The 18,960-nt window shown below is 34.1% G+C and overlaps 1 protein-coding gene across 9 annotated transcripts in view; it reads left to right on the forward strand.

Annotated features, from left to right (window-relative positions):
* Positions 1 to 18,960, forward strand: part of LOC123754059 (formin-2) — a 52,988-nt gene that overhangs the window by 27,450 nt on the left and 6,578 nt on the right. For 3 of the 9 annotated variants that reach the window (XM_045736206.2, XM_045736205.2, XM_069307449.1), the window contains one exon: positions 17,026 to 17,148. The exons of the other annotated variants lie outside the window; for them this stretch is intronic. In XM_045736206.2, the coding sequence (XP_045592162.1) occupies positions 17,026 to 17,148 (123 nt within the window). The remainder of the gene's footprint in view (positions 1 to 17,025; positions 17,149 to 18,960) is intronic. 9 annotated transcript variants of the gene reach the window in all.

Here is an 18,960-nt window from a genome sequence, read left to right on the forward strand (position 1 = left end):
CAGTGGAATAAGTAGGAAAAATTGGGAGTCTGTATGAATGTAAGATTTGCAAGTCTGTAGGGAATGTTGATTTGAAAGGACAAAGATTATAAGATCGTAGGAGATATATATATATACTGTATAGTAAGTGTGTAGGTATAATTGTGTAAATGTTTGCACAATAAAATCATGACTGAATATGTGTGCGTGTTGTGTTAATAAGAAAAGACATATCACTTGACTTAAAATAGTGTTAATTATCTGAACTGAAATGTGACACCAAAAATGTTATAACATTTGTTTTTAGTACAGTAATTTCATTTTTATTACAGCAAAAATATACTGTACTTCTAAAATTTACAGAATGCTTTAGAAATTACTTAGTTTATACAAGTATTTAATAGATTAGAGGTTTAGAAGTCTGTATAATGCCTTAAGTATGGTTCTGTACTGTGTATTCAATGCTGTTTTTGCCTCTGATGGGATTTGTTTTAAGAGGTAATTTTATGTATTGATTTGTAATGTTAAGCTAGAACTAATTAGTAAAAAATTTTTGTCAAGGTTTCTTGGAGGTAATTGAAGTACAGAACTTGCAACAGTTCTGATCTGTAGGAACTAGCTGACTTATTAGTAAAACAGGTTTGTGCAGGTTTAAAGCACAGTGAATGAGAAGGTAACCGAAGATTATTGACCTTAGTGCTCTCTTGAACTCTTAAAACTATATGGTATAACACTAGTGTTCTTGCTGAATAATGAGTGGTTATAATGAGTTTATAATGAAGTAGAAATGGGTATTACTCATATAAATGATTATTTTCTTAATAAATTTAATGTTTTGATCTTTAGTTATTACAAAGATCTTGCGATTATGAAAAGGTAAAATGTCAAATTATTCATAAAATAATCTTAGTTGTGCTTTCATAAATTATTTCCTCTCAGACGTGCGAGATAAAAATGGGGGAAATTTTGACAATTTTGAGTTATGGAAGTTCATTACATTATACCTACTTTGTGAATGGAAAAAAATGTGAAATGTAAAAAATATAAATGTTAATACTGTACAAATATAAAACGCTATACATCTATAAAAAGAAATGTAACCAATTAGTGTTCAAAGTAACAAAGAAAAAATACAACTTAGGGAAGCGTGTGTGGGGCAGGAGGAATTTTATTGTAGACTACTTTTTCAAGCTAAAGTAAACTTTTACAAGTGAAGTAAAAAAAAATGTATGATATACAGATAGTAGGATAGACAAGTGGCAGCCGTGTTCTTAATGTCTTTGGTCGAATATCGAGGAATATGAAATTTTTTATTTTCAAGAAAACTGAAACATTGTATGAGGTATGAAAGAGGTGCAAGTGTATGCCAAGGTATTAATGCAGCCAGTCCTCTCATTGTCACAACAAAAATTATGCCTTAAAATGACCTGACCTGACCTGACTTGACCTGTAACTGATAGACCGAGGATAGAAAATGTGGTTGGTTACGCACTGCTATGATTTATAGTTCATATTTTGTCTGCTGGGGATTTTGATGTCAAAGTGCGATGTATTATGAGAGGACAGGTTGATTAATGGGCATTGTAATAGAACATGTGCATTGAAGAAATATATTCCTTATTATTTAGCTTAGATTGTAAAGTTAGATTGAACATAAAACATTACAATTTAATATGTACAAGTATAGGTTTTGTGAAGCTTTTGCTTAGCAGTATAATGTTAAAATGATTCTTCACTAGCCATCTTGCTACTAATAGAGAAAATGGTCCTACATAATTTTTTCATGCTTATAGTGTTGTGGGAAACAGTTGTATGGAGGGTGCATAAAGATCAATGTATACTGGAGTACTGTAATGTAATTTGACCATACATCAGGAGGATTGTTAATGTGCACTTAAACGATGTTTTTTTTGTTCACTGAAATGTTGCCTAACATACCTCGTGTCCCTCTATTGAAGTACAGTATCTTGTATTAAGGATTGTGACGTTTGACAAAAAGAATGCTTAGAGACTGTTCCCACCTCTTCCCCCTCCCGTTCCAAATGAGACTTTAACAACCATTGTTGCCATCTCAAAAATTTTTATACTGCAACTTTTTATTGAAATTGTTTGTACTGTGTAATTCAAAATTTACCAACCTTTTTGGTTATCAATATCTTTTCACCTATAATTTTACCGTGCCATTTAAATGTGGATTAGTTTAGTTACTTTAACTTTAGCTTCCTGATGCTGAAATATGTGGCATGAAACAAAAACATGCAGAGTGGGTGATGGTTGACATCATTAAATTATGTCAAAACTTATTGTCTGAATAATATGGGACTTGCTTTAAAACGTGCGCCATTGTCTTCCCATTCTCTGTACAACATATCCCACGTGCCATTCTGACACCATGTGGGTGCCCACCCACGCTGAAGGCTCACCGTTCTCGTGATTTCGCTCGTGACAGCTGTGGCCTCCCCTCGAGTCGAAAAGTTTCCCCATTCCAGTTATTTCATCTCTGGTATTTGTTGTCACCAGCTTTATAATTGCTGCAAATTGACTTAAAGATCGATAATGATCAAGAACAGCCAATCCATGATGAAAGCAGTGAAAGTAATGCGTATGAGGGAAAAGTTATAAAGTGTTCATGGAAAGTATAGAAAACTAAGACTTTATGTTCTTATGTGCAAATATCCCTTTACAGCATTCTGTTGCGAACAATTTGATACCAAATTGAAGACGTAGCACGAGAATTGGTGAGGAAGCTGAAAAGAGCATAATCATTGGTGTGTGGTGGTGAGCTTATGGGCAGTACTCGGCCTACCTTGTGGGTGGCCCGCTGGGCCAGTGGAAGTGTTAAGTACTGTACAGTCTTACTGGCTTAGTGCTTTCTCCTGGTAATTACCATCAGATTATTTTGTATAAAATTATGGTTGAAAAAAGTGCTATACTGAAAATGATGTAGAAAAAGACGAATTTTAAAGGCTATGTTTTTAGATAAAATAATTTAATAATGCTTGTAAATGCATTATTAAATTAGTATTAGTACTCAGAAAAGTGGAAAATTAGTGGTGGGGTGGGGGAAGGAAGGTACTGTATTACTAAAATCTTAATTTATATTTTTAAGTTTTAATAGTGGGGAAGGAAGGTCGAATTTCCTTTTATTTGGTTTGGAGATTCCATTTTGCTAGATTCTGCATCCTATGAGATTAAATCTCTAAAGAAAGGAGGAAGTTTTTGCTACAGGGTAATTTCTGTAGATTTTTTTAAATGCCTAGTGCCACCTGCTGTAAATGGCAAATATTTAATTGAAAATTTAGAAAAGTTGCATATTTAGTACAATGCAGTGTGATCTTGCTCGAATGAACTACATGGGTAGAGCTTATTTGATGTATGGATGTCATTGACTCCTCCAAGCCATTGGTAACCCCATAGGGCCATTTGTTCTCCAATATTTTGGGACTACAACTAGTGCTCTCTAGAGGGGAACATTGTTGCACACTTAACATTCTCATTTAAAGCTAGAGAAACTGCTGACCTGGAGAGCATGCAAAGATCTTTTACTGTTAGATGTTTTGAGTGGATTCTAAATTATTGGGACTGCTGAAAATTAATTCTATATGCCTAGAGTGCAGGTAGGTGAGAGAATAATTTACACTTGGAAAATACTAGGACTGGTTCCGAATCTGCACACTGTAATGACACCACACGAGACCAGAAGACTTGGCAGGATGTGAAAAATAGCTGCACTGAAATACAAGGTGTAATAGTTTTGTTCATAAGGTGTAATAGGAATGCATGCTGAGCAAGAACTTGATCAACATTTAAAGGCCCAAGACCTTTTCAACACACTCCCTCTACACATAGTGTATAACTGGCTGACCTGTTTCAAAGAGCACTTGATAAATGCCTCCAAAGGATATCTGATCAACCAAGATGCGATTCTTGTCGAGCTTTGAGCAGCTGCGTCGAACAGTCTACTTGGCCATAGCACTAACCCAGGAGGCCTGGTCAGAGACTTTACCGGGGTAACGTTGATCGTCGGAATCAACAGGTATACCCCGAGAGTTGTATGGTGGAATATCTTGTTAGTTCAATTAGAGTACATTAGTACAAACCCATCCAAGCAAATGCTTTTTTTTTTTTCAAAACCAAATTTAGAAAAATATCAAATTTCATCTTTATACATTATTTAAGTTGCAGTATATATGATAGAGGAAGCTTTTTGGAATATTTTGGAACCAGAATTATGTATTGAAAGCTTTCATGTTGACCATGTTTTTGTTTTAATGATTTTAACTGAATGTGAAGCATCAGTGAAGTTTGTTAAAGTTAGGTCCCACTTTATTATTCAAATATTAATGATACAAGAATCAGATATTTTAAGCTTGGATGAAGTTAATGGCCCTCATCTTGTTCGGAAGTTAGTTTGCATACTTGCAGGTTTGATAAAAAAAAATTGTGAAAGAGTTGGTATTAATACTAAACCAGCATTACTTCCGAATTAAATTGGGCAAAACTGCTTAGCTTTCTCATTTGTATTGTGGTACATATAGTATTCAGGCTTTACTCCATAAAAGCTCTCTATTAAATATTGTGGTTAAATGTTAAAAGGGGGTTCATAGTTATAATTATATTTAAATGCTATACTGTTTACATAAACTCGACAGCAATTTTTATGTAAAGCATCTTGTGTTGCATCTGCAAAGTTATCACTTGATTATCTTGAGTAAGCATCAACTACAAATGTAATACGGGAGACACAGCTCGTCATTCAATACTGTACTATTATCATCTGATTTAGCCTTCTTTAAGCAGTTTAATATGAGGTATATATCTTGTTTTGAAGTGCAGATTCATATTTATGTATGAACAAATGTTTGCAAATATGGTTCAGAGTTTATCTAGTACTTTCCAAGATTTGTATAAATTTTCTGTTAAGAAATGCAGCATTACATTGTTGCTCCTAAATTTCAGTTCAGCCATAAATCTGTGCTTTATTTTTCCACTCTTTTTAAATGAGTTTAGTGGGCTTTTGTTGCTTGGTAAGAAGTGTGTTTGTTTACCGATGCTTGTATTGCACTATTTCCTGGTTATTCCTTCCTGCTTGCCTTCTTGATCTTTTACCATTTTGCTTATTTTAACTTTCCCTAGATTGTAGTGTGCACATCCTACTTTAATGGTAATGCCTTCTCAGTAGTGTCAGGATATCCTGTATATTCATGGAACAAGTATTTAAACCACTGTCAATCTCTAAATTCATTACAGTGGCAAGGAATTTGAATATCATTTTAATATCACAAAGTTTTGATAGTCTTCTGATGTTTGCTGAGAAATGTGCATTTTGCACAAGCAGGTTATTTTGCATATTTTACTAGTCTTTAGGACTGTATCTTAAATTTATTTACTAGAAGCTTCCCAAGATTAAGCATAGCCAGGTTATCCAACATTGTAGACGTTAAATTTTATGGTTTCTCTTTTAAATTTGAAAATGTAAAGAGTATTGAGGAATAACAGTGGCAAGTGGCTTGTGTGGCTTTATTTATAGTTTGTATTTATTACATTTCTATACCACTCATGATAAATTCTTCTGCAACCCTTGAACATTGCTTTCACATTTGTCTAGACGTATATTCCAAACATGTTTGATAGAAAAAAAAAAAATGCCGTAGACATTCAAAGACGCTTCCCAATAAGTATTCCTATGACGGCTGTCACAAAGTACAAGGCTCTGAAGCAGATTTTGATCAACTTGCCTTTCTGCTCTTGCATTAATATCTTGAATATTGTTCTAATAATTTTGACTGAATTACACATTGAAGTGTACTATATGTTCTTGCTGGTTTTGTGCTACCTCTTGCTATTGTAAAATTTATATAAAGCTCTGGTAACTCTGTTCCTTTTCATGGTAAACAAATATTAGTTTCATGTGTGAATGTAGAAATTGAGTTTAATCATTCCATCAGTACAAATGCCTTGACAGTATTATTTTTTTTAGTGTACTTGGCTTGCATGTAGACTATTCGGCCAGGATTGGTATATAAATATTCTGCGGAGCCACATTCCCATGTACAGGTGACCCCTTCTGAATTACTACTACAGTACTAGTGTGAATTTGCCGATTTACGGTTGATTTTAGCAACTGGTTTGCCCAGTAGAATAAAATTTGTTCATGCAAATAAGCGCGCACTGAGGGATCAGACCACTAGTTGCAAGCTCTGGTTTCTTCTAGTTTGTAGCCCCACACAGCCTGTCCATTATTTTAATTTTAGTTAAATCTAGTCTTTGACACCAAAGACACAAGTGTTTGCTACATGGTTTTACTGGAAAATAAATAATCTTGGTACATGATTCTTGCTTTGTTGGTGATTGCCTTTACAGTACAGTATATTGAAAGGAATTTTTGTTTAACCTAAATTTGTATCGGTAGGTTTTAACAATAATAAATAAAAACATTGCTTGAACCCTTATTTAACTTAAGTTATATCCTACCCACTTGTGTAGATATTGTATGCACTTATTATTTAATGTTATAAAAAATTCTAAGTATCCTATGAACCACCTAAATCTCTCTACATTTGCTCTAACATGGATCTATGTGCAAAAATCATTGTTGTTGGACGGGGTTGGAAACCGCATCACGGATCGCCCCAAACACACGACTTAACACATTGGCCCATGATAGAAGTAATTTTACCAGAGATAAGCCCGACTCCACCAGGAGTCTTGAGGCACTGAGCTGGCAGCCAATTAAGATTTTTACAAATTACCCATCCTGCTTCAGTGATTTTTGCAAAGATATGTCTTGCTATTGTAATTAACCTAGTGTAAGGATCTGTTTTATGCACGGTTACCTTGGGACTTCATATAACTGCAGGTTGAACTGTAGTGTGTTTCAGCTACTTGTCATTTCTATACTTTGTTTTGCTGTTGCAGCAATTGAATTGCTACAGAATAATAGCATTGGGCTTGGTAAAGTCACTTGCAACTTAATCTAAGACTTCAATATGCATTGGAAGGATTAATGTAGCCCCAAGTGAACTCCACTAGTAGGAAAGTAATAGAGGAAAAGATAATTACAAACGGGAGAAATGGAAGAGAAGTAGAAGAGTGGGTATGGCAATCCTAAATGATACAGGATTTCTGCCACAAAATTTGACTGCCTTTTTTTTTTTTTTCCTTTAAACTTGATTAGGGGCTTCTGTAGTTGACTGGAAGTAATCGATCATGCAGCATCATTGGTTCATTTTTGTTTTATCTTTTCAGGCTACTAGCAAATAAGTTTGTAGCCAACATCTAGTACTTTTCCTAGGGTTGATTTGCCATTAATGTTAAATTGTGTTGTGCCGTTTCTTTTCTGTGTTGGCTTTAGTACTTTGCACTTTTCTCCTGATAGCTTTGTATTAAGCCAGTGTACACTCATTAATCTCCACTCATAAATGCAAAGCATTTAAATAATGAGTTTGGAATGTGGTGAGCTTTATATGTAGAAATATGCTGTACTTTTTTTTTCAACTGCTTTCCATGCTTTGTTAAAAATTTGGCAGGCTACCCCTCTCGTGTACTGTATTTAGCATTTGTGTTAATAAGAGGAAATTGTACATCTGTAAGTATAATGCTTTTTCATTTAACTTCCATATTTCAATTGTTTATAAATTGTTGCAGATTAGCCATTGACCCATATATCATCTTGTACTTACAAGGATGTGGGCTATTTTTAATTGTACCTAGGCCATTTATCTTCAGTTAATTGTTTAATTACTGTATTTCCATTTTGCATATTGTATGTAGGGAACAACTAATTTATATTGTATGAATTTTAAAATATTTAAAAATATCCCATATAGCCTAATATTGATTACACATTTATAATATACTGTAAACGTTTGAAAAGTCACATGGGAGTACCTTGTACTCCATCCATAAAATGGCCTTAGTACTGCTGTAAATATATTATTGGCTCACCTGCCCCAATTTCTGCAGTAACTTCCTTATGTGGAAGGTATTACAAAATGTTATCATTTCCATTTTCTATAATATTCTTCTGGGCAAGTTCTTACCTGCATGGGAAAAGGGCTAATGTTAGAACCTATTGTACTGTATTGTAAAAAGTCTTTTTAAGACATTTTTTGGGATTATACTGCATTATGTTCTTTCAGTGAATATGTATAGTTTCATAATGTGATTAATTGAAGATTTTAAAATTGATATTAAGCATGACTTAAATGTATTAAAGTACATGTGTGTGTGTCATCGAAAGTTAATTGTACATGGGGAGGGAAGTTACAGGTACAATAAATGTTAAGAATCCCTGAGAATTATTGCATTGGGAGGATAATTACTTTATTTTGCTTATACAGTTCTGTAGTAATACTTAACTGTACAGTTGTTCAGTACTGCCTACATTGCCAGTTACCTGTATTTTTGTCATAAAAGTCTTAACAAATCTGGTGCAGTCTAGTCATCTGGTCACATTTGACAAAATGAGAATTTAATGCACTCGTTCACTGATGAATGCTAGAGAGGAATGGGAAGGTTTTGGGGGAGGGAGGGAGGGGGGTGCAAATGAAAAAGGAAAGCTAGGTATGATTTGAATCCGTTTATTATCTTTTTAAGGTTCCAATGCACAGCAGACTGTACGTACTGACCACCTGGTCAAACAAGACTAAGGTTGAATTAGGGGGGTTAGTGCTTCCCAACTTTGTGCAATACAGTACTAGTTTCATTCGTGTGTAACATTTGGACATTCACCGATGAACAAGATGTTACTCCTCGTAACCTTGTGTAGAACTGGAATAATTGGCCATTGTAATGGATTATGATTTAGGATTGTTTAGAGTAGATAGGCTTGGGTGCTTAAGTGACATTTTCCGATTATCTTTGCCCAAGTATGTACTGTTAAAGTGCCGTAGTCATTTCCAATACAGTAGTTTTAACTTTTGTATGGAGATACTTGGTGTTTCCATAATTGTCATGTTGACAATTTTCTTCCAGAACCACATATATCAAACACATCTTATTTTGGCTGACCGACTTCTATTCTGCTGCATTACTTTACCTGATCACTTACTTTAAGCATTGCAGACAAAAACTGCACATCAGGCTTCAAAATTTACAATTTTATTCTTTGTATTTGACAAAGGATTCCGCTCTAAAGTTAGTTTTTTACTCGTACGTTTACTTCTAGTAGAAAACAAATTTCCTCTGAGATAACACTGGTAGGATATTCATTTTTTTAATAAAATATAAAGACGTGAATAACCTTTAGTGTTGAGCACATGGCAGAAACATAATTGGTAGTGCTGTTGTGCCAATTGGTAGTGCCTATACTTAAAAAAGACAAGTGGGCATGTTTAGACGAGTTGAGCTATGGGTTGATTCCTGTATTTAATGGTGCTTTATCGGACCATAGGATCTGAGAATCATTTTCATGTGACAGTGCATCTGAATAAGGAATGTTTGTTTAAACTAGACAGTTAATTTTTAATAATTCCTGGGATGTTATTAACTGTAGAAATTTTCATATGCATTCAAAACTGATTTGGGTTTCATGAGGCAGTCAGATTGTAAATTTTGTTTAAATTATATTACTGTCAATTCATTAATTAAATCCTGACACACTAGTGCTTGGTTGGTTACCTGTATTCATATCACCACTAAGCCATTTTTAGTTCTTCGTAAACTGTTTTACGATATTACCCCCTCAGAAGGGGTGCATCCATTTGTGCTCCAGTCTTTATAGTTCCCATACATTCCCTGTTCTGTTTTTTTATCCTAATAAACTCTTTGCACTTGGCATAACTTTGTACAAAATGTTCACACCTTCAGCTCAAATTCAGCTTGAAATGAGGTATAATTTATATTCTTTTAGTAAGTGTTTTGGTGCTAAATGATGACGATCACAGCACACAGCCTGGCTTAATTATGAAAGAACCAGTCATAGCATAAGCATAATGTTTTATGCATTGCTAGGGTTCATTTGACCTTGTAACACGGCTGGATTAGAAGGGGAATTATCTGGCAGTGTAACATATAGCCAGGTTTATTTTTGTATTTTAATTTTCCTATTTAAATTTTTATGGTAAAAGCCTTTCTCATGTCTTTATTACAATTTTTTGTCCTTGAAAGAATAGTTTTATTTGAAATGTGACTATTTACGTCGCTCCAATACGTTTGACTGTACAGTATATAATTGGGTGAAGCTTTTAGTTGTAAATCAGATTTGTTTGTTAGCTAGAAAGTCGTGTGAAGTCTTAGGATTTGCTTAAATATTTTTATTATAAGACAAATGGTAATTATATTTAACTTTAAAAGCAATTATAAATCACACTTCAACTGAATGGAAGTTTATAGGGAAGAACTTGAGACCCCTCTTCAAATATTTTTTAAATGTTCATTCCATTGAAACTTGTTTTATTTGTTCTGATTTATCTAAAAGTAATAGAGTGGAATGCTAGAGCTGATGTTCTTCAGTGTTTCAGGAATCATTTTAAATTTGTCTTTATGGGAATTGTAAGAGTGGTTGTTGCTCAGCTTATTTAATGTATAAATAAATAGGAATAATACCTCGTCAACTTTGCTAATGACAGGTCATCTGCCAGTCAGTTCAGCTGTTATATGGGAGCCATCTGAGTCGGATGACCCAAGCACTCAGAGCCACTGCGCATGTGATGTAACTCATTTATGAGATGGATCTCGACAGAGACTGATCGTCTGGCACCGGTAATATGTATTCGCCCATTTCATCGGTAGTGCAGAGATCTGACTGTAGGTAAGACTTTCTTTAATAGGGTCTTGAGCATTGCGTATCAGGGCCAGTAAGAGTCGTAGATTTCCATGGTGTAACAGTTTGGAAAGCTGATGCGTAAAAAATTGCAAATCGAGTTGCAAAAGAATGTTGTTCATTTGAGGATTGTCTTCAACTTTCTGTGCGAACCAAGAAGTTGTTTGATCAAATAGTCTTACATACATTTATATTTTATCGAATTTAGAAAATTGGGCATTTGCTGGTCTTAATGAATTGTACAGTAGCTGTAATGTGAGAGCGTGGCATTACTGTTTAGAATTTGTGATATTTTGCAGTACTGTAATAGCTGAGGTTTGTGAATCTAATTCTGTTAACCACTTGAAACATGTTTGATATTGTTTCAAGCAATGGAGTTGCTAACATTCTCGTAAATTCAAATGTGATTGTACAGTACACATTTTGATAATTGTTTAATTCTTTGCTGCTATAAATAGGTAGGTCATATTTACACGAGTGCATAGTAATTTATATAGTTGGGTTTTGATGGAAGAAATGTGCAAAGTAGCTTTAACAAGCAGCTATTACAGATTCCATTAAAAACTTGTATAAATTAAATGTATATTAATTTTTAGTGAATCGTGACGCTTGCAAGTTTGTAATATTGATTATGAGTCCCAAGTGCTTGAAGAAATTTTAATGTAAATTTATTGTACAGTTTTAAAATATATTCTATACTTGCAGTTAGATTTAAAGTTCTGTCTTCGTGGATTTGCTGTCATTTTTCATCTTTTAAAGTATTAAGTAATTTATTCATAATATCCAAATATTTATCATACGTAAAACCAAAAGTTTAGTCAATCCCTTTTTTCTTGGTTAGGAACAAGAAAGTGACACTTGCGAATTAATAGATCTAAGTCTTGTTAGAAGCATTCCAGAAATACAGCATGTATCTGACGATGTGAATTTCACTGTCTAGACATATGATGCAAGTCGTTTCTTATTACATGCAAGATGGAACGTCATTTTTTTTTTCTTTATCTCGGCACTTGTGATGAATTTTCAAAACGATAAGAAATGTCAATATAAATAGCAAGAACTCATGTTGTGATTTTTGCCATGACAATCTCATTAGTTTGTTTCCTTAGCTTGACAAATTTAGTCTGCATGCACTGATAACATTTTTGATCATAATGATAATTGTAGGGGGATTGCCTGTTGCAGTTGCTTATGTTTAATTTTTTGTTATTTTTATATTTGAGAAAGATCTGTCAAGATCTACTCTAAAATAATGGTGTTGGTTTATGAATTATAGATTCTTTAAAATATATATTGGGGGGATAGTTTATTGCCTAAACTGAACATGGATCTTAGTACAGTACTTAATTCTGGAGGCTGTGGTTTGTTTTCTCATTTTAACTTTATATTCAAAACTAAAAAAGTAACTAATAATTCACCTTGTGGTTTAATTTTGGGCATATTTTGGAAATATTGCCCAAAGTATACCCCCAGGAAGATTCCATTTAGGAAAAAAACAGCACCATTTTTGTAAGAGGTTTAGATGGATGCCTGAGTAATGGTTTGAATATTTTTTAATGCATGCAGTTAAGGGTGGCTGTATTCAGAGGACGTTTACTTGTCATTAGTGTGAGGTAAGTTGGGCCAGCCATTACCCGCAAGAATTGATATTAGTCCATATTGCATAGAATGTAGTTAGCATTTATTTATACTGTATATTATGTAACAACTATCAGTACTTGAAATTAATTTTTGTTCATTCTGTTCTAAGTACAGAAACTGTCACTGGTAAGCAATATTGTATGTATGAGGCCTATGAGTTTTAATGTTTTCTCTAAAAATATTTGACTTGTGCAAGGCATTAAAATGCTATATAATATTTACACATGAAAAAGATTGTACATATGAACTGAATCAATTACATAACTTTTTTGTATAGCTTAGCAACCAAACGCACATTATTCTTTTAAACAATCTTGAGAAATTGAAGTGCATTACTCGGACATGTTTCCTATGGCTTAATACTCAATTTGTGTTGTGCAGTATATTTTACATTTAGAAACATTATGGCTTACAGCTTCTGCATTAGATTAACTACTGTATAGAGTATTTATAATTTACAAAGTCTCGAAGTCTTGTGTAGTCTTCGATGGACATCATTTAACTACAGTATTTGGTGACTTGTACAAGATCCGTTGCAACTTCACCTAACCATGCTGAGAAAGTTAAAGGATTTGTCATTAAAGCAGCTAATATGGTTCTGTATTTTATAATTAAATTACATCTTGTATGTGTAGTTACTTTAAATTTGAAAACTACAGAGATTGGTAGCTTTCATGTTCTGCCATATTGCTCATTTTAACTATGGGATGCAGTTGCAGATTAATACTGTACAACTTGTGCATTCTCTGCTTAGAAACATTTGACCCTTGAAATGCTGTTCCCCCCCCCAAAATGCAGACGTCTTGAGACTAGGTAAATGCCGAAGCCTGCCGAGATATACTGTATTGCACCCCTCAAGTTAAGCCCACCACTCTCATACGCGATACAAATACATTTGGTTTACCTAAAATATCAAAAGCTGTAGGATAATTTGGGGAAACGTTTTCAGCTGAAAGTATTGGGAGTGCTCCAAGTGGGAGCAAGAGAATGTATTAGTGGTTAATTGACAACATTATGATAGTTATGGGTGATTGACTTCATGAGGTACTACCTTCAGTAGACGGTACAGTAGTTGGCTAGTTAGTATTGTAAACTTCCTTGAAAGTTTCCTTGTTCTAGTAACCACATTGTTGTGAATGTACTGTAGTTATATTAAAGGATGACCACTGCACATAACTATGTATTTGTAATTCACCCAATCATAAATGCAGTCTTGAATGTATCATCGAAACATTGTTATACAGTGTGTAGTGGCATCCCCTAAAATCAGATTATATCTTTCTGGATCCAATCTAGTTTTACAATTTTGTTCTTGACTCTGTTTTTCATAATTTTTGTCTTTTTTCTCCTGCTGTGTACAGATAACAGCTGACAACCCCCCCCCCCCTCCCTTTTTCCTTCCCTTCCCTTCCCTTCGCTAGGTAAACCACTTATACACACCCTCATCTGGTCATTAACTCTGACAGATTCCTTTTTGTCAAACTACTACTGTATCAACGCAATATTCCTATGCAAACTGTTGTTTTTGATTCAGCTACTTGGAACAAAGTTTCAAGTAGCACGGGTTATGGCGAGTCTAGTAGACTTACCTGGCACTGGAGTGGGGCTGTAACTGTTTTCCATTTCTTATGCCAGCTGTTTCCCCACAAACAACGATCTAGTTTCTCTTATAATCTTGCATAATTTATCGCGGGAAAGCTCCCCTTGCCTTTACCACTCATGTTGGAAGCCATGGTTTAAACTCGCAAATAATTATAAAACCAAAGGAATCGGTGAAAATGCTTGAATAAAAAGGGCAAAGCACACCCACAAGAAACACAGTAGATATATAGATAGCGCACGCACACAAAAAACTATCTGGGAATTATACAACCGAGTTTTTCCTGATTTCTATCCAAGTTTCTTGGGCTCGAAGTCCAGATTTACTTTGAAAAATCCAAATTCGAAAGTGGTGATCAGGTAGCAAAACTGGTAATTTATTTAGAGGGCTCCATTATGTAAGGGGGAGCAGATAAATTTAGTTTTTTTTTCTGCTGCTGCTGTGCAACACATGTACAGTATAGGTACTTGATTTTGTTCTATTTGAATTGTTTTTGTCAGTGTCGCCAAAAACATTTGAATGAAATGGGTCGCCTTTCACCAGGATGGCTGTTGAAACCAACTTGCTGGATCAAGCAGATTTCAGAAGTTTTTAATTTATAATTCAGGGTAAATATATAGAGGACAGGCTAACACGCTTCATGTTTTCCTAAGGTGGAAAGCAAGCACATTAAATTGTTAAAATGCTTGTATTGGGATTAAAGATAGGAAGATAGAGTATTACAGTACAGCCAAGAAAGTGTTCATGTGTAGCTGGGTTGGAGAAGTAAAAATATAAAGTACTGAAAAGTGGGTATTGAATATATTTATTACTGAAGTTGACGTGTATATATGAAAAGATGGAAATTGTATTGTATAATAGTATTTTGGTTGTATTAGTAAGACCTTTAGTAAAATGAGCCATATTTTTTTAAAGGGGGGAAAAAAAGTTGGGTATTTAATTTTATATGAGATTGTTGCACAGTCTGAAAGGTTATGGATGCATTATATACCAGAGAATTGTCTACTGCATGTTGAAGATAGTGTCTTAAATTAATAATGGTCAATTGCAATTTGTAAAAGTAGTTTGACATCAGCTGTACTTTGGTTTGAAAATAATTTGGTAGTCTGCATTGCAGCGATTGCATCGTAAAATATGCACTTGGCAAAAGATCCTGATGAAACTAAAATATGTAAAGAGAGGAACACTGGTACATATATTGAATTTCCTGCCAAAACTGTTTTGCTAGAACTGAAGACATGCAAGAAGCAGAAGGTTGAAAAGCTACATAAAATGCTTGTTTTTTTAAATTGTAATTTGCCTTGTTTGGGTAGTCATGTTTGACGGATATCTTCAGCGCGTTAGCATCTCATTGGTAAAATATTGCTTGCAGAGAAACCAATTTTTTTTTTTTTTTTGACCTATATTTGCCAAGGATCTAACACCATATCTAGTGGAAAGATGATTGATCCTAGAATCTTGTTTCCGAGAGAAGCTTGGATGTTGGCATTTCTGAATGTTCTAGTTAAATGCACTGTACTGTGTTTAATTTGGAGCTATTGAAATGTTTAGTACTGTATTCTCAGATTTCAACTGGTGCTTGCATTAGGATCAGAATTGTATTGTACTGTTGTTATTGAAACCTTTGTCTTGAGTGACATATGTCAATGCAAATGAAGTCATCGGTAAAGAAGCAAGGAGGATTACCTATGGCAGTGCGAAGATTAATAGGAGACTGATATTATAGCACTGCAGTAGAGATTCCAGAATTGCATCAAGATTAGAGGAAAGGTCGAGGAACTTCTGCCAATACTACCGGTATTAGTAGACAAAGTCATTAAATCAGAAAAAAATATGCCAAGAAGGGTGTTTGGAAAGAGGAACATTGCCAAAGTTTGCAATTATTGCTTATTCGGTATGGTTTTTCCATGCACATGTTGCATATGATGTGTACATTATGAGTGTAGTAGTTCAGCAGTAGACACCGTTGCATGGACAAGGTATCAAGAATTGCCACAGGGAACTTTTTTCTTTACAAAAGTAAACTTGAATGTGCTATGTATTAGGAAAGTATTTGCCAAAACAAGGATGGAATAACTGACAAATAAGTAAAATTTTGCACACTTTTAAGCATTGATATACTCCACATCTACTTTGTCAGTGTTTAATAACAGACTTGTAGGTTCAGTTTACAAGAAATGTGCCAACCAGCTTGGTTGAAAGTGGTAAGAAGCATCACAGCAAACACTTTTATGCCAGTAAAACTAAAATACCACTAGTATTTTTAAGTTTGAGACTACATTCCATGAATGTTAATTTAAAAAAAAAGATATTGAGGAATAAAGAAAAGATTTGTGATAATGACTTTGCAAGAGCTGAATGCCGACTCGATTGCAAACACGCAGAAATGTATTAACATGGGGGGAGGGGTATTTTTTTTTTTGCTCACAAATTTAGTGGTAGAGCATGAACTATGCTGCTTTGTAGCAAGAGAAGACTTGTAGAATATAGAAAGCCAGATAGCATTGTGCTTGACAATTGCTTAGCTTAAGTATCATTATCGAGTGTCCTTTCAAATTTTGCATATTACTTCCTTTTATATAGAGGGTGCTTCTAAGGTTTTTCTTATCGAATTAAGAAAGATCAGATGGGAAAGGTAGAGACCTTTGTTTTGATTTAGCCTTGCTAGAGTATAGATTAAATTTGTCATGCTTTTTGCTGAAATGCCCTTCGTTGGAATATTGTCATCCCTGCTTACCTTGCACTAGTCATCAGTGGCTATTCCCCTTGCTCATGTTGCCCTGATATATATCATACATGAAGCCTTATATTTATTGCATCACCATTTGTTGCCTCATCAATCAAAAGTGCTAGTTGAGCACATCATGGGGCAGTAGTAGTAGTACTGAGGTAGTTAAAGGTTAATTGCATCGTCATGCGTGATTCTATACGTGTCTTCTGTTTAAGAGTTCCTTGTCCATCTTACTAGTATATAAGGAGAATTTTTTTGCATCATATATTATTTATCAATCATGTTTTCACTCTACTATCATTTGTTTAGGATTATTATCTCAAGCTTCAACTTCGCTCCATGCAACAATCACATGGAGTACAAGCTGACAATACCTCATCACTACTACAGTATGAGGATGTATATCCACTTCTACTGTCAGAATCACTCCAGGTAGGGTCAAATCATTATCCTCTTGAAAATTAATATTTTTATCTGAACAATAAATAGCAGATTAACCTTAGAGCTTACTCCTCTGTATATTTTTTTTGAAGATATGCATCTTCTGTGGATTCGTTAATGGAATTTTGTTTACCTCGATATTTTATAAACTTGCGGTTTCAACTAAACAAAAAAAAAAAAAAACGTTAGCTTGCCTTGGCAGACTGTCAAGGTTATCAAGGTCATGTGATGCATACCATCTTATGAAGTTGCTGATGAAGCAAGCTCTGTATGTGGTAATTCTTAGTTTAATAATTACAATATTTTGGGAAGTGATAACATTGTGTTGAGGGTAAAGTCACTAGGTATTCATAAACAGGGAAGTGAATTGCTAAAGTTGTAAAAGAATTTGTTACTTTATGCAATGTAAGTAGGTACAACTTTTGCAAATCATTTTCTTTATCATTACTGATTTATGGATAAAATTTAGAGTACAAGTGATATCTACTGTTGTTTTTAAAAGGCAAATTGCATGCCCATTCTAGTGTTTAGAAAAAGTATTTGAGTCACTTTAATTAATTCCAAGTTGTTTTCTCAATAGAGAAAACTACTTAGTGGTCCAATGCAATATTTTTGTTCATATGAACACTTGTTCGAATAAAAGCATTTTGGTGTTAAGTTTATTGTATATTACGATTGTTGTTGCTTCAAAACATAGATTAGTTGTTCATTGGCTAGTTATTTGAGAAAAAATGGGCATTCAAGGTGAATTAGTTAATAAACATAATGTACAATGAGTAATTTCAATGTGAAGGAATTAACATTAGAAAATGTTGATATACTGTAGCTGGTTATTTGTAAAACTTCAATGATTTTCAATATTTTATCTTGTCCTTTAGATTACAGCTCTTTGTTTTGATTAATGCAGTTTCATCTAATCAATTGTTAATTCCTAATTAACACTTATATAATTTATGCTGCTGTATATTCAAAGTTGCGTGGTGTAAAATATCAGTTTTTAATGAATTCTTGAGCCAATAAATGTTTCAAGACATTGGCATGCACGATCACTGGGATTGGTTTCCCACCAACCTTGCACATTACAAATGTTCTCTTGCAAGAAATGCAAATAGCTTTTGATTTCTAATGCTAAAACAGTAGACAAATAATTATGATCATTGCAGTGGTAAACTTTTTTTTTTTTTAAATAGCATTGGAAGATGCACATTACTAGCAGCAAAATTAACACTTAATAGTTTAAAACAAATTGAATTTGTGATGTGTACTTATTTTTTTTTTAAGGGTAGGAGAATTTATTTAAAAAGTACTGTATTCAGAGTGGTAGATACTTTCTGATATTTCAGGAGATGGCTGTAGGAAGCATTTGGAATTAGTTTTCCCATTATTGCAATGCACGAGGTGAATAGAAGCAAGAGTGAAAGCTGTTTGCATGTATTGTGTGAGAAGTAGTGCATTAACTAGTAGAGCATGTAGTTAGGTATTGAAAGATTATGGTTTGTCCGGAGAGCGACTGGTGGTAAAATGGTGGGATATGAGCAGTTTGAAATGTTCGCTCATTTATCGTGCGATTAAGTTGACCAGAGGCATGTTCTTTTCATTCTTAATTTGTCCTTGGTATTTATTGTAGCTGTACCCACAGTTCATTGCTACAGTGGTCATCAAATCTTTGTTATATTTCCACAAGAGCATAAAGTCCTAGCACTTGGCCACCAAGTCGCTTCTCATAACTACCTTGGCAGTTTATATTATCCTTAGTAAGTTCTTATAAAACTTAAAATGGCTGTTCCACGTGACAAGATTTAA

This window comes from Procambarus clarkii, chromosome 6 (genome assembly GCF_040958095.1).
Source record: "Procambarus clarkii isolate CNS0578487 chromosome 6, FALCON_Pclarkii_2.0, whole genome shotgun sequence".
Taxonomy (NCBI): Eukaryota; Metazoa; Arthropoda; class Malacostraca; order Decapoda; family Cambaridae; genus Procambarus; species Procambarus clarkii.